Source organism: Chrysochloris asiatica, unplaced genomic scaffold, assembly GCF_000296735.1.
Source record: "Chrysochloris asiatica unplaced genomic scaffold, ChrAsi1.0 scaffold00035, whole genome shotgun sequence".
Taxonomy (NCBI): domain Eukaryota; kingdom Metazoa; phylum Chordata; class Mammalia; order Afrosoricida; family Chrysochloridae; genus Chrysochloris; species Chrysochloris asiatica.
This window is the reverse complement of record NW_006408553.1, coordinates 6,396,874-6,420,794: the sequence shown is the minus strand read 5'-3', so window position 1 is coordinate 6,420,794 and position 23,921 is coordinate 6,396,874. Positions and strand designations below refer to the sequence as shown.

The 23,921-nt window shown below is 39.1% G+C and overlaps 1 protein-coding gene across 1 annotated transcript in view; it reads right to left on the bottom strand.

Moving 5' to 3' along the window:
* Positions 1-23,921, bottom strand: part of SLC20A2 (solute carrier family 20 (phosphate transporter), member 2) — a 91,811-nt gene that overhangs the window by 31,873 nt on the left and 36,017 nt on the right. Inside the window, exons 3-6 of the mRNA XM_006859919.1 lie at positions 19,398-19,538; positions 17,207-17,292; positions 13,702-13,798; positions 1,006-1,122 (exon numbers count right to left, since the gene is read on the bottom strand). Coding sequence (XP_006859981.1) covers positions 1,006-1,122; positions 13,702-13,798; positions 17,207-17,292; positions 19,398-19,538 — 441 coding nt within the window. The remainder of the gene's footprint in view (positions 1-1,005; positions 1,123-13,701; positions 13,799-17,206; positions 17,293-19,397; positions 19,539-23,921) is intronic.

Genomic DNA, 23,921 nt, shown 5'->3' with positions numbered 1-23,921 from the left:
AGATTATTTTTTCCCTGTTCTCAAATTTTATAAATATATAATATGCACTTTTTTTCTCAACTAACAATTCATCTGTAAAATTCATTATGTTGTGTGTCTATTAGTGGTTCATTCTTTTACTGATGAGTAGACTGCAAAGTCGTTTGAATTGCAAGGTCGGTGGTTCAAGCTCACCAGCTGCTCCTTGGAAACCCTATACAGGGTTGCTATGGGTTGGAATCGACTCAACGACACTTAACAACAACAACAACAGTCTGCTATTTGGAATCCTGGTGTGGCATTGTATGATCAGCACTGCACTGCAAGCCACAAGGTTGGCCATTGAAACCCACCAGCTGCTCCTTGGAAACCCTATACCAGCTCCCTATTAGTCGAAATCGACTCAGTGGCACTTAATACCACAGTCTGCTATTATACAACTATATCTCAATTTGCTGTCCACTCACCTGTTGGTGAACATTACATTGTTCCCACTTTTGTTTATTATGCCTAAAACGTGTATGTACATGTCATTTCATGAATATGTTTTTATTTCTCTTGGATACTTGGGAATTATTGAGCCATACAGTAAATGTATGCTTTATTTTATAAACACAGCTAAACTAATTTACACAGTGGGTGCACCATTTTATATTTTCACCATAAATGGGTGAGAATTCCGGCTACTCTACTTCTTCACAGTTAGGACTGCTAGGTTACTGTTCTTGTGGGTGTGAGGTGAAGTCTTATTGTGGTGTCAACGTGCCTTTCCTTGAAGACTCATGCTTGCCATAAGGCTGGTACGACTTGGCTGCACAGTGAACATCCAGTTATCTAGAAACAGTTTGAGCCAGCATGTGTTGAGAGCCAAGAGGCCGAAGACGTGGCATGCATCGCAGTGTACACTCTGGAGCTATCCATGCCCCTCTTCCTTCCATTAGTCAGGACAACTGAGTATGACATTGGAAGTTCCAGGAAGAAGGAGTTTTTTTGCAAACCGTAATAATAATAATAAAATGCCCTTACCTGTTATTTTCCTCCGCATCCATGGACACACGAACAGCCACACTAAAAGGGCGAAGAGGAGCGCGATGCCGAAGGAAATGAGTGCTATTGCCCACATGGGGAGAACCAGACCGAGCACTGTGGACGAGAATGAACAGCACTGTTGTTGGTGGCTACTTCCTGAAAGGCCAAGCCTTGTGTCAGCGCATTTTCCATTCCCCAAATCTAAAACGAAGTACCTGGGTTTTGTATTTAATAAAACTCTCCTCTAGAAAGAGAAAGAGAAGGGGGGAAAAAAAATGTTGTACCTTTGGGGTAGTGTTTAGAAGACACTACATGCGGTACTGGATTAGTAATCTCTAGGTTGACAGTTCAAGCCCACCAGCCGTTCTCAGAAACTCTATACAGGCTTGATGACACTTAACAACAACACACTGTGAATATGTGGTTAAGTTAGTTAATAAAAAAATATTTTTAAATTCCCTCTTTGGCACAAACAGCATAGGAAGTTGGTAGTCAAACAATTTATTTATTATCTCAAGATCTAAATTTCTAAGTGGAGAAATGTGGTTAAGAAATGAGTCTGCTGCCATGGTAGTGAAGGCTAAGGTCTATCCTGCAGCTCATGCCCAAGACTGTTGCCTCTTTGGGCTTCTCAGCACTCAGCAGCCCTGCTTAAATGAACATGCATTCTGACCATGTGGAGTTCTGGTGTGGTGCTTCGGGTTAATGTGCTAGACCACAAGGTCAGTTTGAACCACAAGGTTGGCAGTTCAAGCTCACCAGTCGCTCCTCGGAAACTCTATACAGGGTCACTATGAGTTGGAACCGACTTGATAGCACTTAACAAAAAAACAACATTCTGACCACATACTCAAACCTTTTAAAAATCCGCTTAGAAAGAAAAGGCTTTTTAAAGGTCACTGACCCTCTATCTAGAATAAGCACATTAATAGAGACAGAAAGTAGAATACCAGGGGCCGAGGGGGAGGGAAAATGGAGAGTTATTGTTTAATACATACCAAGTTTCTGTTTGTGAAATAGAAGGAAAGAGGCGGAGAATAATAAAGGTAATAGGTAGCTAATAAAAAGGCTGGCTGGCTGGCAAAATACGTAAGCGATTCAATTTATGTTTAAAAAATATCTGGAAACAGTAATGATGTGAATTTACTTAACACTACTGAATTGTGCACTAAAAATGGTTAAAATAGTTTTAAAAAAAGTTTTTCTATGTTGTAATTCCATACATTTTGAAGGTCAGTGCCTTTTGTGTGTGTGTGCATGTGGGATTACAACATAGAAAAAATTAAAAACAAAACAAAAACGTACATCCAATAATGCACACTAAGCTGCAATTACATTAGCCAATAAAAAGGTGGAAGTGCATGTTGTGGTTGGAGAGCATCATACGCCTGTTTCCAGAGTGTTCCAAAAGCTCCTACACTCACCACTTTGTACACCTCCAGGCACCGGTGACAACAAGCACATTACATACACTTCCACAGGTGAACTATTTAAACACCCATGATCACACACAAACACAAAGACACATACATACAAGGATACCTAGTCAAGCATCATTCGTAATCGTAAAATTTTGCAAAAACAACTAATATATGCAACACATAAGGAAATATGAAATAATTTTAATAGAGTCATAAGAATTAGGTGGATCTGTATGGACAGCAGGGAAGTGGCTCAAGATAATAAAGGTAACAGGTAGGTAATAAAGGCTAGCTGTATAGCAATATGCATAACTTGATGCAATTTATATTTTATAGTTCTGCACCCGTCACTGGGCTGTGCACGGCCTCCTGGCTTTTGTAGTATAGCCTAATACCATAGTTTTAATATATGAGATAAAGGATCACTCTCGCAACCTGTTTCCTGCCAAATGGAGTGGTTACCAACATTAAATTGATCAACTAGCATCAAGCCCAATCATACATAGACCTTCAGAGCATTTGGATTTTGAATAGGTTGTCCCTGTTTCCTTTGGGGTTCCTGGTTTTGTTGATGGTGGTGGTGGTAGTGAGCTGTTGAGTTGGCTCCAACTCATAGTCACCCTATAGAGCATTTCTGAGACTTTAAATCTTACAGGAACAGAAAATTTCACCTCATCCTTCTCCAGCGGAGTTGCTGGAGGATTCGCATTGCTGACCTTGGGGTTCCTTACTAGGTTGATTATAAACTGTTAACTGTGCTGCTTTTGAGTTTATTAGGTTAACCTATTCTCGGGGACAATCCTGTGGGGGAGAGTAGCAATTTAGGAAACAATTTTTTTTTTTTTTAAATGATCACTTTTGCTAACAGGTCCTATATGTTTGCTTTCATGCTGAGAAGGGCCCCCCAAAAAAGAAGAGAGGTCTGCTTTATGTGTTGGTACTGAGCCCCACTCTCTGCTTCCCACTAGAAGTGTCAGGAGAAACTGAGGTCAGCTACAAGGCTTCCCATCCTTTTCTTAGCCAGTAAGTCATAATGTCATCTGTCTTTTGATCCTTTCCCATTACACCTGTTTTTGCCATTAGGTTGGCCTGGGAAGTGGCCAGGGAACTCTGAAATTATCCTCCTACGTCATAAGAAACTAGATAGGGGAGTGAGGGATAAAGACACCACTGAGGGTGGTATTGGTGGGAGGGGGTGGGCAGAGGGAAAAATCACAGACAAGGAAAAAGATCAAGGGAAGCCAGGAATACAGGGGGAAAGAAGCTAATAGGGTGTAAGAGAGGAGGGCGAAACAGAATGAGAGCAAGGGCCTTACCAAATTATTTCAGCAACTTAATAACAAAGAGCAGCAAAAGAACATAAGGCTTTATTTTTAAAACCTGAGTATAAGAAATGCAAACTGAGAGTAATTTATGTTATATAGTTCCAAACTGTACTAAACATACAAAATAAAATTTTATGGATGAATAGAAAGAGAAAGTTCCACACAGAAAAGTACTTGACTCAATGTATGAGTGTAACAAAGGCACAGCGTTCTTTTTTTTTCCATGAAAATTTAAAGTAGACTTAAGTAAAGCAAAAATTTTGACAAGAATAATTTGTATCAAACTGCCTTCCTGCTGAGGATCTGAAATGGCTTCCAAATAACGACACCTTAAGAGGTTAATCAGACTAGAAGCAACATGACTGCATTGTTTTATGCAAATAATGTGTATACCACATGGTTTTGCAAACTGAGCAGCCTTCTTGTGCTTTAGTCTATGTGTACTGTATGTATTATATGTGTGCATATTATTTGCACAGGCATGTTATATGAGAAAAAATACAGTACACTCTGTGGATAGTCAAAAAGTGGGGCATAGCTTGAATTACTCGAGTTTACCCAGCCAAAAGCAGCTGCCAGGAACCAATCGCTGGCAATTCTGGATCCCAGCTCTCAGCTCCAGTCACCCCACAGTCTTTCATCTCAAGCTCCTTTCATTTTTGAGCAGCTAAGATATAATGAATAATGATTTAGCTCTAACCTCAAACATCTTTCCAGTGCTATTCTAAGTCTCTATAAGATCAGAAGAGTACTAAAGCATTGAGGGAACAAACAGAACTTTTCCTAAAAACTCACAGTCCACCACCCATGTTTTTCTCATGTAACAATTATTACTACCTATAAAGTAAAAAAAAAAAAAAAAAAGGTTTGATTCACTATACAGATCTGTGTTTTTTTAAGGTTCAATTTTATAATATTATGTGTCATAAAAATATCAGTAATTCAAAAGTAATACAAAATATTATATATTATAAAAATATCTGATATAAAATGATGACATTTCCCCATCATTCTTCCCTCTTGAACCTGCTTTCCAGGGGAACACTGATCCTGTCTGGTGTGTATCTTTCCAGCCGTTTTCTAGCTATACAAACACACCATATGGGCTGTGTGTGAGCCCCTCCCCCGCTTCTTAACAATTCAGTCTAAGTACAATCCTATTGGGACCCCTGGTGGCACAATGACAGCCCAGGAAACCCTATGGGGCAGTTCTACTGAATCATGTGGCATCACTATGAGTTGGGATCGACTCGACGGCACATGACAGCTATTATACTATATTATATTATAGAGCTATTATGTGAGGGGAAGCTTCAAAAAGTTCGTGGAAAAAATTTCATTATATTTTCATTCATTTTTCCCATGAACTTTCTGAAGCCCCCTCATATATACAGTTCTATGCTTTCATTTTTCACTTTAACAGAATATTGTGGACAGCTTTTCATGGTCATACATATTAAGCTATACTTCATTTGTAATCATTTTTTATTAGCCCTACTTAACCTGATAAAGTGGATTAACTAGTTTTTTTCTTTTCTTTTCTTGTTTTATAATAACTCATGCCTTAAAAGCACTCCTGGAGCAACTTCTGTTAGAAAATGAAGCACTCTTAATAATCATAAAAAAATACATATATCCTAACTTTACCAATAATTTAGATTTTCCTTTTCTTTTTCTTTCTCCCTTTGCATATGGTACCAGCTTTTTTCAAACCAGAGCTCATTTACAGTAATTTTAAGAGGAATTAAACTCAAACTACTCTGTTCTGAGCTCTGGTAGCGTAGTGGTTACGAATCGGGCTGCGAACCTTAAGGTCTGTGGTTCGAAACTACCAGGCGCTCCGCGGGAGAAAGATGAGGCTTTCTACTCCCGTAAAGATTTACACCCTCGGAAACTCTGTACAGGGTCGCTATGGGTCGGAACCGACTCGATGGCACTTAACAACAAAACAACAACTCTGTTCTGAATCTAACCTCTTGTGATAAATGGAGATTCTTCTCACCCTGGGCTTTCCCAAACCAGGGCTAAGAATCACTGCAGTTACACTGTCTGGCTGCTCCACAGCTTGGCACTGTAACATTGTAACATGGAATACAGAGATCCTCTCTGTGCAAAGCTTCCCTCACAAAGCCAGCTGGGGACTGAGGGTGGTATGATGCTCTGATTCCCTCCAGACTGGACCAAGGGCAGCCGTGAAGGAGGTGAAGGAGGCAGGACTTCACAAATGCAGACTTGCTCTGGGGAAGTCAGAACCCAGGCCTGGCTAAATATGAGAATTCACATGCTGATTAAAAAAAGAATGTAAGCAATTGGTGCTGGTAAGGACTTTCAAAGAGCATCCATTACAAAGTGGTGGTGGTGGCTGTGTGCCCTGGAGTCGACCCTGAACAGGGTTTACAAGGCTGTAAATCTTTACGGGAGCAGAACGCCTCATCTTTCTCCTGCAGAACAGCTGGTAGTTTTGAAATGCTAACCTTGAGGTTCGCAGCCCAATTGTAACCAGTTCGCTACCAGAGCTCCTTTACAAGGTAGTCATGTGGAAATTCTGGTCAAAGAGTTGATTAGAGCATTAATTCTCAAACTGCGCTGTGCATCAGGATGATTTGGAGGGATTGCTAAACCACAGATTGTTGATTCATGGGTCTGGGGGCCTGAGAAATTGCCATTGTTTTATAAGTTACCAAAAGATGCTGATGATACTGGTCTGGGGAACTTATTTTGAGAATCACTGTCTTGGAAGTTACATGTCCTATCAGAGGCCTAATTAGGCAATATTGTTTTGTTGTTCTTAAGTGCCATTGAGCTGATTCTAACTCAGAGTGACTCCTGTGTATAGGGTTTCTGAAGAGTGAGTGGTGGGTTTGAACCACCAACCTTGTGGTTAGCACTCCAGTGCTTATCCTACAGAACCACACCAGGGCTCTATATGCTTTGATTATTCAAAGAGGCATGCAGTGAATTTCACTAATCATTGTTTAAACACTGAATAAAACACAGGTCCCATACAACTACAATCTTTTTCATTAAAAAAAAAAAAAAAGTTACTTAGGCTTGTATCCAATTAAAGTAAGCACTTTATTTCCTAAAGTTATTTTTGACTCTTGCAGATAACTTTTTTAAAACCACAAATGCAAAAATGCAAAATACAAAGACTAGTCTTTCCAAGCTCTAACTCAGTGTTTGAAGTACAAGAATGACTTATCTGAAAAAGTCATGTCCAATACAAAGTAAAACAAATCAAACTAAGCCTAAACTATAAGCAACTTCCTAATAATTTGGAGTGAAGGAGCAGAGAAAATCAAAACAAAACACTGTAACTCAAAATCAAACCCATCCCCATGATAAAAATGCTCTTTATCAAAATCTCTTAGAGCTGGATGAGATTAATATTCCACTTATTGCTTAGAACATTTATTTCTTTCCTTTTATTTCCTTAGAATATTTTCTAAGAAGAAAGGCAGTAGGAGAAGAAAAGAGCCCTGGTAATGTAGTGGATTATGAGCTGGGTTGCTAACCGCAAGGTCAGTCGTTTGAATCTATTCGTTGCTCCACAGGAGAAAGATGAGGCTTTATGCTCCCATAATTATTTACAGCCTCAGAAACACTATGCAGGGTCACTATGAGTCGGAACTGACTTCACAGCATACCACCAGTACCCATCAGACGTCTGCTGTAAGAACTTACATGTTTGGTGACTACTGAAGGGACTCTTTACTTAGCTCACTCTCTTCCATCAAATATGACAAGGCGATTTCCAGTATAACTGGATATACAGAGCTGTATTATATGAAGAGATAGTATGCTATTTAGATCCATTGTGAAGACAGCCTTCAACGTCTAAATTAAAATAAGACGTGGGCATGTGGTGCTATGGGATATAGCACTAGACGGCAAGATCGGTTTGAACAACAAGGTTGGCGGTTCAGACCCACCAGTTGTTCATTGGAAAGCCTATGCAGGGTCACTTTGAATCAAAACCAGCTTGATGGCACTTTACAACAACAACAAGAACTAGATATTTTAGAAACATTCCCCAGAAACAAATATTATCTATTTCTGAATCATTGGAGGAACAAAATGGTTAGGCCTTTCAGTCATGACCATCTTTTTTTTTCCCTCTAGGCAAACCCTCATCCCCTAAACTCCCAAGAGAAAAATCTGCATACAAAAATCTGTGGAAAAGTAGAAAGGATATGTTGGCAACTTACAGTCAAAGAGATGAGACTAATTATGACTGATGATAGTAAACTAGCCCCTAACATGTGTTGAGCATTTATTGGGTCCAGACACTGCTAAGGACTCTGCCCACATCCTCTCATGAAATCCTCACAGCATCCCTCTTGCGAAGGCCACTTTATAATGAGCTACAGAGGCGAGGAGATGTTATGTTCCTGACGCAGCAGCTGCCCAACCAAGATAATTAACGCAAACTCTAGAACTTTTAATTGAACAATGGCCTTCAAGATCCCTATATAAATTGTGTAAATCCCTAAATTAAAGGGTTGACAATGCTCTTCACATTAAGTAGTATATTGAATACATGCAAAAGATACATAGTCTGTCCTAAAGATGTTGGGAAAGAAGATATTTCTTAAAACAATCAAGAGAAAGGAAAGAATTCATTCAAGTCAAATCATTTTTATTGTCGTTACCTGTAACATAATGAGCCTGATTCTATACTGGGTGTTTTATCGGTGCCATCTCATCTATTGGTACAGTGTCAACAATAAAATCAATGGGCTCTGGAACAGACTGTCTGCTTCACATTTTGGTTCTGCACCTTACAGTTAAATTATCTTGAGGACTTAGCTTCATGGGCCCATTTCTACCTACAAAACAGGGCTAGCAATAGTACCTATATCCTAGAGGAGTTGGAAGGATTCATTCACGTAAAATTCAGCGCAATGAAAGCTAGCATTTATATTATTTGCCTCACAGCAACCCTATGAAGAAGTATTTAAAGTATCACTAGTGTCTCATCCATCCTATGGGGTTCAATTTTCTTTATATTCATTTGGTCTCCCAGTAAGAAAATTCTTTTAGCAGCTGTTGAATAAAGCTGCAGCAAAAGATGGTGTCTTAATTAACTAGCGCTGCTAAAAGAGAATTACCGCAAGTGGGTGGCTTTACCAGCTTGTTGCTGTTAAGTGTCATTGAGTTGGTTCTCACAGCATCCTAATGCACAACAGAACAAAGCACTGCTTGGTCTTGGGCCATCCTCACAATCATTGATAAGCTTGAGTCCATTGCTGCTATCACTGTGCCAATCCATCTCACTGGAGGTCTTCCTCTTTTTCGCTGACTCTCCACTTTACCTAGCATGATGTCCTTCAGGGAATGGTCCTACCTGATAATAAGTCTGAAGTATGAGAGGCAAAGAGGTGTCATTCTGGCTTCCAAGGAGCATTCTGACTGTACTTCTTCCAACACAGATTTTAATACAGATGTGTTTGTTCTTCTAGCAGTACATAGTACTTTTGATATTCTTCTTCAACTCTGTAATTCCAATGCAGCAATTCTTCTCCAATCTTGTTTATTCACTGTCCAATTTTCACATGCATATGAAGCTATTGAAAGTAACCTGACCGAGGTCAGGCACATCTTAATCCTCAAAGTGATCTTTGCTCTTGATCACTTTAAAGATGGCTTTGTGCAGCATATTTGACTAATGCAATATGTCATTTGATTTCTTAACTGCAGCTTCCAAGAGTGTTGATGGTTGACCCGAGCTTTATAAAGTCTTTGACAACTTCAATATCTTCTCCAGTTATCTTGATGCTATTTATTAGTCCAGTGTTGAGGATTTTTGTTTTCTTTGAATTGAAGTACAACCCATACAAGAGCTGTGAGTTTTGATCTTTATCTGTATTTTAAGTCCTCTTCTTTTTCAGCAAGCAAAGTTTTATCATCTGCATATTGTTAACAAGTCTTCCTGCAATTCTGATGTCAAATTCTTCTTCATATAATCCAGTTTCTTGGATTATTTACTCAGCAAGCAGACTGAACAAATATGGTGAGAGAGTACAACCTTAGCACGCACTTGTCTTAATTTTAAACCTTTCATGTTCCCTTTTTCTGCTCAAACGACTGCTTCTTGGTCTACGTACAGGTTCCTCATGAGCACAATTAAGTGTTCCAGAATACCTATTCTCCGTAAAGTTGTCCATAGCTTGTTATGATCAACACAGTTGAAAAACTCTGAGTGGTCTCTGTTTTCAGCCAATATCCATCTGATGTCAGCAATGATATTCCTAGTTCCACATTCTCATTTGAATCTGAATTGAATCTCTAGCAGTTCCCTGTCAATGTACTGTTGCAACCATTTTTTAATTACCTCCAGCCAAATTTTACTTGCATATGATATTAATGATATTGTCCCATAATTTCCCCATTCTGTTAGGTCACTTCTCTTTGGAATGGGCACAAATATGGATCTCTTCCAATTAGCTAGTTGTGCAGCTGTCTTCCAAATTTCTTGGCATAGATGCGTGAGTGCTTCCAGTGCTGCATCAATTTGTTGAAAGATTTCAATTTGTGGATTTCATCAATTCCTGGAGCTTTGCTCTTTGTCAATGCCCTCAGTATACCTTGGACTTCTTCCTTCAGTACCACTGGCTCTTGATCACATGCTATCTCTTGAATTAGTTGAATATCATTCTTTTTTTTTTTTTGCACAGTAAATCTGTATACTCCTTCCATATTCTTTTGATGTTTTCTGCATCATTCAATAATTTGCCCATGTTGTTGTTGTTAAGTGCTGTTGACTCAGTTCTGACCCATAGTGACCCTGTATAGTTATTAGTCTTACAAAATTCTATTATGTGATTTCCAAAGCATTTGCTCACCAAGGCCATATTTCCCAATTACTGATCCTTCTTCTTTTGTTTCCAACCTTTGCATTCCTATCACCAGTAATTACCAACACTCTTAATTGCATGATTGATATTTCAGACTGAAGAAGTTGGTAGAACTCTTCAAGTTTATCATTATCACTGGCTTTAGTGTTTGGTGCATAAATTTGAATAATAGTGGTATTAACTGGCCTTCCTTGTAGGTATATGGATGTTATCCTGTCACAGCATTACACTTCAAGATAGATCTTGAAATGTTTTTTTTTATGAACATGATGCCATTCCTTTTCAATTAGTCATTCCCAGCATAGTAAACAATATGATTTTCAGATTCAAAATGGCCAATACAAGTCCATTTCAGATCACTAATGACTAGGATATTAATCTTTATACATTCCATTTCAACTGACTACTTCCAATTTCCTTAGATTCATACTTTGTACATTTCATGTTCTGATTATTGATGGATATTTTCAGCTGCTTCTCCTCATTTTGAGGTGTGCCCATCAACAAATGAAGTTCCACAAAGCTCTATTCCATTCGGGTTATCACAGTCAACTCTACTTTGAGGAGGCAGCTTTTCTTCAGTCATATTTTAAGTGCCTTCCAACCTGAGGGGCTCATCTTCCAGCACTATATCTGACAACATTCTGGTGCTCTTCATTCTGTTTCAATATTCAATATTCTGGTGCTGTCCGATAGTGTTCCACTGCTATTCATAAGCTTTTCAGTGGCTAAGTATTCAGAAGTAGTCCGCCTCTCCTTCTTTCTAACCTGCCTTAGTTTATAAACTCAGCTGAAGTCTGTCCACCATGGGTGTACCTGCTGGTATTTAAGATACCAGTGACATAGCTTCCAGCATCACAGCGACACTAAAGCCACCACAGTATGACAAACTGAGACGAGAGTGAAAGCTAGACAACTGTATTCCATGCATTAGCTGCAGGGGAAGGCTCTCTCTGTTTACTCTGGGGAAGGTCTTTGTCTCTTTTCAGTTTATGTTATCCCATGATCATGGAGTGGCTGGACATCTATCGTCCTCCATACCTTCTTGCTTGCATTATCTGCTTTTATGTCAAAAGAGATAGAGTTAAGACACTCCTACACTAATACTGACTCATTAATGGGACAAAGAAAACTCATTTCCAAATGGGATTACAACCACTGGTATGTTGTTGTTACATGTCTTCAAGTTGGTTCCAACTCATAGCAACCCAACGTATAACAGAGCAAAGCACAGTCTGGTCCTCCGCCATCCTCACAATCATTGCTATGCTTGAGCCCACTGTTTCAGCTAATGTGCCAATCCATCTCATTAAGTGTCTTCTTTCTCACTGACCTTTTATTTACTAAGCACCATGCCCTTCTCCAGGGACTGGTCCCTCCTGGTAATATGTCCAACATATGTGAAACCAAGTCTTGTCATCCTTGCTTTTAAGGAGTATTCTGGCTGTAGTTCTTCCAACAAAGATGTATTAATTCTCCTGGCAGAATGTATTCTTTCTACCTCTAAGGTACATTATTTTAATATTCTTTGCTATCACCATAATTCAAATGCATCAATTCTTCTCTCTTCTTCCTTATTCATTGTCCATTGTGATCGATACTATTGGCTTAGGACAGGTGTACCTTAGTCTGCAAAGTGACATCTTGGCTCTTCATTATTTTAAGGAGGTCTTTTATAGCAGATTTGTCCAATTCAATATGTCATATGATATCTAGACTGCTGCTTCCATGGGTGTTGATTGTTGATCTAGGTAAAATCAACTCTTTGACAAGCTCAATCCTTTCTCTAGTTATCATGATGTTGCTTATGGGTCCAGCTGTGAAGATTTTTGTTTTCTTGATGTTCATATGTAATCTATACTGATGGAAGTAGTTTTGGATCTTCACCTGTTCTGCTAACTTGATGTTATATGACTTGTATTATGATGTACCATTTTCCAGAAATGTTATTTATGCTTTGAATAAAGAATGGGAGAGTTTTCTATCATATACAGCTAATAACGGAAGTATGATTTCTCATCCATAAAGGACATTAAAAAGCAAAATAACAAAAACTAACATATCTGTTGACATTACATAGCCCCACAATGATGAATGTATTCAGGATCTGGCTGTAAAGGGTACATCTAACAAAGAGAAATGATGGTAGACTCTTCCTTACCAAAACATGAGCAAAATATTAGACTGTCAGTAGTTCATCAATATTGGAATGTGGACAATTAAAATACTGTGTGTAAGTTTCCTTCTTTAACTACCCATAATGTAAAAGAAAAGAATTGTTTTTTGAAAACCACCTGAAACTATGAACCCTTTGGAAAGAATACACAAGTCCTCGCAATGGGGGAAAAGGGGAGTCATTCTGAAAACAAAATTATCATTGGTCTTTCTTAGTATTTTTAAGAAAAGAACTGCTTTGCATCGTCGGATTGGTGTGACAACACCCAAAGAGCTCTATATTGGTGGCACTGTAGAGTTTCTACTGCTGTACTGCCAACACACACAATACGAGTAGTGCCTCTGTTAGCTGAGTTCTCTTTGGTGCTCTACAGCCCTCTCCTGATCTGCACCACTGTTCCTTGATCAACAAGTTGGATCAACATGTTCAGAGACTGAGGGAGGTTGAGTAAACTGATGAAATAATAACATAACTGGGTGAATGTCAAAATAGGGATTTCCTTTTCTTTTTTTAACTTGAAAGCCTGCAGTCTTTATTCTACACAAAGCACTTGAGTATTTTAAGCAAGTAAATACATCTATTACTCTCTTTACCAGTACTAGTTGCCATGAAGTCGATTCCAAGTGTGTCAGAGTAGAACTGTGCTCCACAGGGTTTTCAATTTCTGGTTTTTCAGAAGCAGATCACCAGCTCTTTCTTCAGCAGCGTCTCTCTCAGTGTGGATTCAAGCCTCTAATCTTTCAGTTTGCAGCCCAGCGCATTAATCATTTCCACTGTTTTCTTACTATTCCACCATGATTATGAGCAGTGCTTTCTACAGTCAGCCAACAACAATGCCAGATCCCAAACTATTCAGTACTATTCACACATAATGCACTCAGCTTACAGAATTTAAACTTCCAAGGAAGTCTTACCTGGAGCCCCAGTGTACATGATGGAAAATACATTTATTGCTATAGTAGCAGCGTAGAACACTGGGAGTGCCCGAAGGCCATTGGGAACAGGGTCCTCCTGTAATGAGATGAAGTGGAAGGTAAGGATTCAAGGAGTATTGGGAGTCAATATAAACAAAATAATATAAAACAAAGTTCAAGAACGTCTCCCCAAACCCTGGTGTAGTCAGAGGCTGGCTATTTCACCACCCCGTGGCCTGCTGAAACAGCATCAGCGTGGGACGTTTCTCTTAAACAAATGCTGTTTGAAAGAGCTCACTACTGTGGCCAGCAGACACAGTAAAGCACTAGAATCACATGAGCTGATGTCAGATTTATAAACAGAAAAGAACTGCCAGCTTAGGTTCACTTAGAAGGGAGAAGCTCAGGACTCAGCTTTAAAATGTGTCAGCACACTTCTCTAGATAAATTAAATTTTTGGCCCTAAAAGTATATTTTGAATAAATAATTTGAAGCTCTAACCTCTAAAGCTGTTCTTGAATAATCAAATACATTACTATTACATTTTACACCAATCTATTACGCAAAAAAATATAAAGCAAATATATTACCATGAGCTATAGTTTTCAAAATCTCGTCACAAGGTGTAATATTTAACCTCCAATTATTAAAAGTTAACAAAGAACTGTGGGTTCTTTGTCTAATAAAACATTTATTTACTACTTTGTTATTGTTGTTGTTAACTGTCATCAAGTCAGTTCAGACTCACAGTGACCCTGTAGAGGGTTTCAAAGGAATGGTTGATGAGTTTGAACTATCAACCTTGTGGTTAGCAGTCCAGTGCTTATCCTACAGCTCTACAAGGCTTCCTAAATCTAATACTTCAACAAGAAGCATATGACACATGTTGAAAGTTAAGTAACATCTAAGACAATATTGTTATTGTTATTAAGTGCCATCAAGTCGGTTCTGACTCATAGTAGCCCTGTATAGGATTTCCAAGGAGAGGTTGGTGAGTTTGAACTATTGACCTTGTAGTTCAAATTGACTTTGTGGTCCAGTGTTTTATACCATGGTACCACACAAAGACAATATTAGAAATTTAAAAATTTAAGCAGATTTACAAAGAATTTTTAAGTAAAAACATGAATTGGGATCTGCATGGCAGTACTGGAACATTTGAAAGATGGTGCTTAAATAATTCAAAAGAAGGACCAATTTCACATAACCATGTAAGGCACTCTACTTGTACATTTACATGAACATGCTATCTCTCCATGATAAAAGGAAGATTAGTCTAAAAACTGATGAGTTATAGAAGTATGAAAAAATAGAGAGTATCTCAAAAGTATCAACTGCCAAATGCAAAAGTGTAAAAATCAAGTTATGTGCAGAAGAGTACAGTTCATCAAGAACCTACTTTGGAATCTCCCAAGTAGCCTTTATTCCTTTAGTTAAGGGCTAGACTTGAGAGGCGTTAGGAACAGTAACAGTAGGGGTAGAAAGCGATCCATTTATGTGAGAGTCACAGTCAGAGCCAGCCAGGGAAGGTAAAACAACAAGTACTAAGAACTAATGGGTAGGAATATCCTGGTGTGGTGCTGTAGGGTAAGCACTGGACTGCCATCCACAAGGTTGGTGGTTCAAATCCACCAGCTGCTCCTCAGAAACCCTATGCAGGATCACTATGAATTGAAAGCAACTTGATGGCACTTAACAACAACAAACAACGGGTAGCAAAGGAGCCCTGATGGTACAATTGTCAAGAGCTTGGCTGTTCACTGAAAGGTTGATGGTTCAAACCCACTAGCCTCTCTGCAAGAGAAGATGTGACAGTCTGTTTCTGTGAAGGTTACAGACGAGGACACTCTTTAGGGCAGTTCTACCTTGTCGTGTAGAGTTGGTATGGGTCAATGGCACACAACACTACCACCAGCACCAACAATAATGGGCAGGGACCAGTGATCAAAGGCACAGTCAGTGATGTAAGGACTGCTTGTATCACATGAAAAGAACTCAAACTGAATGGAAAACAAAACATTAGGAGGCTTAAGTGCTTACTGACTTTGATTTCCATGGTTATTTCATTGGTGACAATAATTGCTCAAGACTCCTAAGCAAAAAAATATCTGAAGGTGTAAAGTTCTGAGCTTGTGCTTTTTAATTGAATAACTTAACTTTTATCTCAAATAACCAATTATTAAAGTTCAAAAGAGAAATATCTTATTGAGGTATACCCCTTCTTTACTCCCTGTTCCCTCCAACTTCCAGCCTTCCTCACTATTTTTCTTTCTTCCTTTAGTCCTTATTCTCAATCATTCATCCATCCATCCATCCAACTGTCTTGTCTGTCCATCCATCGATCCATCCATCCATCCATCACCCATTCAAGCATCCACCACTTTTCTCAACAACTCTTCAACAAGTATCCTGTTAGTGTTCAACACAAGGTTGGCACTGGAATATATGAATGAACCACAGTCATGGTCCCTACACTCCCACAGATTTTACAGTCAGACGGCAGACAGACAATAAGCATGCAACAAAGCAGCACACAGTGTGATAAGTGCTATGGGAGGAGACAAGAGAGTTACCAAGGACTCAGAGTGGTAGAGTAAAGGCTTCTTGGAGGTGACGCCCGAAGGCTGAGTAGTTTGCCAGGAAAGGATGGGTTCTAGATAGGGGTTAGAGAATCTACCAGGCAAGACAGGGTAGCCTCTTCTAAGATCTAAGTAAGTCTTAGTGTAGCAGGGGCCCAGTAGAAGGAAAGGTGAGAAATGAGGTTGGTGATTTTCACTTTGGGTCCTCTAATAGATAGATGGTTTGGCAATCTTAAGAAAAACTATCACATTTCCAAGCAAGGATATAGCTGAAGGAAGACATGTGTCTCATATGCTAAGTTAGTACTTCAACCATACTCAAAAGCAAGCTTTTTCATTTGTAAAATATTGCAATGATCCCAAGCAAGTCAAATAAAAAAATATAAAGTCTCTTTCTAGAATATTTATCTCAGTAAATTTTAATCTCATTTTATTTTTTAGATAAAACGCATTTCCAGTAGTGTGTATTTTCTTTTCTCAATTCCCTTCAGTGTTTCAAACTTGTTTTTTCTGTTAAAAAATAGGAAACATCTTTACAGTTGAGTATGGAAACTGTCTCTGTATTTTTAATGATAGTTAATTTATAAATCTTAGTACGATCTTATTCCATTCAGATCAACATTAGGAAAATAATTACCTGTCTTTCTTGAGGTCTGAGCACAATGCCTGAGAGAACTGACTAATGCACTAAATCACAGAGCTAACAAACACACTCTGTAATGCTGACTTTGGGGAGGGAGGGGATCCCTGGATAATTACCTTGATTCTTTCTGGCTACTTATAATAATGTCTGATTCTAATACCAAAGGACTGCCTTAACATTGTAAAAATACAATTATTCCTTTATTCCACTAACTCTTCACCACTTCTACTAAGTAGAATTAAATTAGTTCTAAACTTTAATAAAATATAATAGCCTCACTTACCTTCTTTAAGATGAAAATTCTGATCAGTACAAACAGCACGCCAGACATGAAACCAGATAACAGTGGAGATATAAACCAAGAAGCAACTGAATAATTAAAAAAAAAAAAATTAATGAATGTAAAAATCTATAGTTATGGTTATATAATACAATGATAGCCAACATATATTACATGAGTCAAAAAGTATTGCTACTAGGGCTCATACTTGCACGTTTATTCTCAACAAAACGTGTTTACACATGCCTCTGTGATCAATGCATGGCTGCAGACAAGTTTTCTCAATAACACGTTTGTCTTAGTCTCATTAGGGTGCCTTCAACAAAAAGCTTCATTCGAAACAGTGGCTTCTGAGGGGACCTACTGGGTCAATGAAAATTCAAGGCATAGAGGTCAGCTCAGAAGGTCACGTTGACTATTTTGGGAACTCCAAAGGGGTAAGATTGATAGATTTTCTCAAAGGACAGAAGACAATCAAGGGGCCTTATTATAAAGTTTAAAGGAAATTGAAAAGAGCATTGGTGAAAAAAAAAAAAAGGCCAAAAAAGGTGCACTTAGGAATTTTTTTCCCATCACAATACACCTGTTCATTCTTTGAGGGTGGCAAAGGCTGTCCCTAGGATAATTTCATTGGAAAATCTTAAGCCATTCACCCGACAGCCTTGATCTTGCCCCTTCCGACATCTTTTTGTTCCCCAAACTAAAGAACACGTCATAGAAATACAATTTGAGTTCCTCGAGGATGAAAAACTGCCATTTTGAAATCAAAGAGCACAGAATTCTTTGGGGAAGGACTAGAGAGGTGGAATCACTGCCTTTAGATGAGATGGAGGAAACGTGGAGAAACAGTAGCCTCACATTTTGATATTTGTGTTCAATGAAGGTGCCTATGACTTTGTAGCAATACTTTTTGACTGACTCTTGTATATTAATATTCTCTGAAATATTTATCTTAATTGAGAACTTAATTAATAAGCCCATGACAAAGCTGATCCTCACATAATTATAAGTGCATTCACATACACACACACACACAATCACACTTAACTAAAGCTATAACCAATGCGCAGTCATCAAAACACATCAATCATTCTTCTGAGCTCTTGCCTCAGAAGAATCTTCTGATTCTCTCTGAGGCCCCTTTTGCTTCTCTTGTTATCAGTGCATATGGAGAGTCCTTATTCTACCAGTGAAGGGAATCTAAAAGGTGGGCCACCTTCCATTCTGTTTTTTGAGTCCAGGCTGGCACTTTTATTCCTGACATCTAACTACTGGGGCTCTGAGATGTTCAGCCTCTACTCTAGTAGTTCCCAACTCTGGCTGGACACTGGAACCATCTGGGGAGTTTTCAAAACTGGCTATGCTCTGGTCCCACACCCCAGGTTTGGAACAGGGATTTGGGCACTGGTATTTTTAACTGCTTCCCTGGGGTGATTCTGAAGTGCAGTTGGAGCTGAGAGCCACTTTTCTAAAAGTCTGAGATATAAGGTGATTTCCTGTTAGTATGAGTCCCTACTTGGCAGACGAGGAATCCAGTCTGGCCTAGGGCTCCTGAGAAAATTGTCATTCTGCTAAAAACATGGAGATGCGATGAATATTTGTCACATTGGTATTCATGAGACTGAATGGACTTACCTCCAGCTAAGAGTGAGAACGAGAAAACAGATTTGTTAGACCCTTACAAATGGATCTAATCTACGTCTTGTTTCACCACTGGGCAGGCAAACAGTTTAGGAGGAACACTAGACTGCTTTCTCTCCAGGGGTAGACTAGATGATCGCTTGAATGCAATGATGTCCGTTACATATGGTTCACTTTGAGGCATACCCTTGACCATGAACTCCTGGACATTTAAGGTATTTTCCCCACTTGGGCCTAGTTTCTCTCTAACCTACAGATTGGTTTCATTCAGACAGAATTCTATTCTTCCCAGGAACAACAGCTACATCCCGATTTTCACCGCTTGATAGCAATGTAACATTTGAAAAGAGTGTTTGGAATTAGGAAACACTATCTAACATATAATAGCTCACAATTCTATTACCAGAAGTTTTAAAGTAAAATGCATTACCCATACAGATCTTCTAAACCTTAACATTTGTAGGAAAAAATGTATTACAAAGGTAACTTTTAATAAAACTTACTCTAGGAAATGTAAATTTCCTTCTTATACGTAAAAGAAAATGGCAATTACCAATCTTGACAAGTTCCATCCACTGCACACCTTTTGTACCAATTGCAACAAGGGAGAATCCTATAGTTGAACCAACAATGCAATGAGTTCCTGAGATTGGAAGTCTCAGGAAGGATGCGATCAGCTGCCAAACAGCTGAACCTATAAGTTAAAGAAAAAGGAAAGAAAGAAAAAAAGAATCAGATACAGTGTACTGAATTTCCAACAGTCACCCAAAGAAGAAATTCAAATTGTTGCTCACTATAACATCTCAACGTTTCTATGTACTATTTCTTTACAAAGTGTTAAAGTCCTGATAAAATCACTTATTTAACTCTATTTAAGGGATAGTTCTTTGGCACTGAAGGGCTAATGAAGAAAAGTCTCCTGGTGACTGTCATTAAATGTCTTTGTCAAATTTAGGTGAAAGTGGCGATGATAAACTTGTTCTGGTATGAAGTTGGCCAAAACCAAGCAAGAGATTAAAGGCTTTATGAATATAGAAAAACAATAAAGGCAACATACTAGGCAAAGAGTTGGCAATATTTATACCTCATAGCCACATAAAAAGAAAAGCTACTTATTAGTCTGTACATAGGAATGCAAAACATCATGTTGCTGTTTGAGTTTTGCCTTTCGAGTAAGAAATAGCTAGACATCTGACTCAAAGTTGGGCATCAGCTCCAGACCCTGCTGGGCCTTCTACATGTATGCTGCCCTTATACGCTCTAATTCTTAGGAGTTAACAGGACCACTTAGTTTTGGCATCGTGTACTTTTACCTCAACTTCAACACTCTAATTCCAGAATTAATATTTTTTAGGCTATAGTTCACTTTCATAAGCAGATTAAATTTTGCAGTGAGCATTAAAAGCATTGGCTGGGACAGATCACTTTCAGAAAGTTGCTGAAAAGCTCATAGAGGACTCTAGAGGAACAAAAGACTTGGCAGATAAGCAGGCATGTTATTGATCCTGAACGTTAATTATGGAAATTTGGTTACTTGGTAGTAACAGCATTTTTGGGCAGACCCCTGGAATTTCCTTTGACAATATCTGTGTTACAGAAGGGTCAAGAGTGGCTGTACAGGTCCCCGTTTGTGAAGCAACACTGATGGCTGTTTTGGTGAGCCTGGGTGTGCTGACCTTTGAGCCAAGGCAGGCTGTGACCCCAGGCCCATGCCCGGAGCATGTGCTGGGAGGAGTAGGGGCCAGCTCACGCTGCCAAACCGGTGACAGCTTCTCTGTGGCAGCTCCAAGGCTTCCCTGAGGATAGGTCCTGATTCACTTCTGAGCCCTGAGCAACTAGGGAACTACTTGTTGTCAAAGTGAAACCAGAGTTTGGAGCATGCTGCATGACACAGAATCATAACTTTAAAAGAAACCTCAGGATTTATATTCTTACAATGAAAATAATCTAATGATGTTAAGAGAATGGTATACACTCACCCAAGTAAATGCAGACTGCGAGATTTTTCTTTTGTGAAAGCTATCTTTTCTCAGGCTGACTTTTAAAATATTTACTGGAGCAGGAGAATTTATAAGGAAAGGTAGGGAATATGGGGTTGCCTGAGTCGGAAGAAGGAAAGAAAGCGGGATGATGGCGAGGGGTGAAGAAGCACCTGAAAGAAGAGGAAGTGGGAGGCAGTATTTGTATGAGAACCATCTGGGGGGGAGGATGAGAGGCCTCCTTAATCTTAGGAATTTCTGAAGGTAAATGGGATAACATTTATATCAAGAAGAGGAGTGGGAGGGAAAAGTCATTATAAAATAGTGGCATACTACAAAGACTGAACAAGTGCAAGGCAGAAGCCTAGGGGAAGTGGGGAGGAGATGGGCACCTGTGAGATATAGGAGATGGAAGAGCAGAGATTCCAGGTTGCAGGGAAGGGGGATAGATGGGCAACAGAGCAGGGGAAGGGCTCCACATACAGGTATGGGTATCGATGGTGCTTTAAGGGAGCTGTGTGCTTGCTTCTCAGGGTGCTTCAGCGCTTCATGTGGTCGTGGGAATTTGAACCAATGATGAGTTTGAATTCTCAGTAGATGTTTTGAGCCATTGGTAGTTTCATACTAAGTGGGTTGACGACTGCTTTAGGGAAGGGGTAGAGTCCCACCAGGTAACGTGCACAGGAAATTTATCTTATCAGAATGCACAGAGGCTCATAGGCTAAGTGAGAAGATTCTTATGAAAAACAGTGAAAATAAAGTAACATAAAAAGAACAGGAGAAGAGGGAGAAGAAATGGATGTTGAATTTAGAAAAGGAAGACTGGGAGAATTCAGGCATCTGGACAGAATCAGCTTTGGTTTTGGCCAATAATAATTATACTACCACCTCATATTTAAAAAGTTGCCATCTACAAGGAACTCAACTTTAAAAATTGAGGTAACTTACACAAATTCCCGACAAAATGGTCTTTGAGATTCATCCAACCACACATGAGAAGTCAAAAACCAAAGCAAACAAAATCAAGTTATTCTAGCAAAACCTCAAATTGCTTTGGTAAACCTAAATTCTATGTGAGGTAAGTAGCCCTCATTCTTTCAGTAAAGTGCCCAAGGCCAGAGTGGGGAAACTGAAAAAAAAAAAACTGGACAAGTTATACTGACCACATGAAAAGTCAGCAGTGACATGAAGCTCTCAATTCACCAAGTTTTCTGTCTGAGGGCCTCAGCAGATCCCAACAAATCTCTTTCCTCAAAAGTTTTACCCAACAGAGGAAAAACTTTTAGATTTCATTTTATCAGTTCCTTCATTTGCTCATTTTATTTACTCATTATTTCTCCCATACTTTCAACTCATCTTGCCCACATCATCTTGACTGGTAAAAATCTTAGTTTCAGTTTGGTATGAATAAGTCTCAGTGATCTGTCACAATTATTAAGGGTGAATTTTACCTAGTCTGTAAAACACAAAATGCTCAGTTGAGAAACAGGAGTCCTTAGCATATATCACCAGCCTATTGTGTGATTCAAACCCATCAGCCACTCCTCTGAAACCCTACACAGGGCTGCTATGAGTCGGAGCTGACTCAACACCACTTCACAACAATTGTGCTTAGTAATATTCAACACTTTAGTATACATGTTGTTGTTGTTATATGCCATGGAGTTGGTTCCAATTCACAGCAACCCTGTACAGGGTTTCTGAGGCTGTAAATCTTTAATACAATGCCTCAATAGCTTCTCAAACTAACTTGCTGTAGCAAAAAGATGACAGAAATCTTAACTTGGGCAAATAATTTCCATGTTCTGGGTACTCAAGCAATGCTAGTGATATAATAATAAATAACTAGGGACCTGTGGATGTTCTTGGTACATCCGGGTCTTACCTACTTCTGCAGGACTCTTCCTACAAAAGGATTTGTCCTGTTGAAAGCAGGTGGTAGAATTCCTCTCTAACCTCTTCTCCCTAATCAAATTACCCGTATAGACCAGCTGTCTGCTGTGACGTCATCTCTACCTAGAGGCAAGCAGAGAAAGAGTCCTGTCAGCTGCACTTTGCACATTCCTGCCTAGAATTTTCTTTTTGGCTGTAGCAAGGGCAGTAAGGGGAGAGCCCACACAGAGCTTCAAGCCTATGGCTAGCTTGGAGAATGAAGAAATGATAGTGCATAAACGATCAATCTGTTTACTAATTGATTTCAATACCTCTCAGTCATTTAGGTAACTTAAAACTATGAAGAAAAGCTCATACTGCAAACAGCTAACAGACAAATAGCTTCTGGCTGGAGAGCAAAACAAATATATACCAAATGGAGCTCTTAGAGGTAGAACCGGAAAAGCAAAGGAAAAAAAGAAAAAAGAAGCTATCAAAAGGATTATAAATACCGTATTAGATAAGTACTCTTGGAAACCCTATAAAGGCTTCTATGAGTCGAAACCAACTCAGTGGCACTTAACAACAACAACAACAGGATCATGAAGGAGTCCTGGGGTAGATAAGCACTGGACTGTTAACTACTGTAGGATAAGCACTGACTGGTAACCACAAGGTTAGTGGTTCTAAATCATCAGCCACTCATTGGAAACCCTATGCACGGTCGCTAGAGTCGGAACTGACTTGATAGTATGTAACAACAATAAGCCCTAGAATTTAAGTTGAAACGATAAAAGTCGAAGTAATACATATTATCTTATGGCATCCAATTTTTCAAAACATTGCCCACTAATTGATTTAAAAAAAAACACCTAAGGAAATAGTCTTAAAGGAAAGTTCACAAGTAAACCTTTAAAATAATATACTTGGAACTGTTCTTTCTTTAGTAGCTTTCAAACCACTGTAAAATGATATTGTTGTTGTTGTTATTATGTGCCGTTGAGTCGGTTCCGACCCATAGCGACCCTGTACAGGGTTTCTGAGGGTGTCAATCTTTACAGGAGTAGAAAGCCTCATCTTTCTCCCGCAGAGCGGCTGGTAGTTTCGAACCGCTGACCTTAAGGTTCGCAGCCCGATTTGTAACCACTATGCTACCAGAGCTCCTTATGCTGAGTGAAATTAGTCAGTCACAAAAGGAAAAATATTGCATAAGACCCTTATTGTAA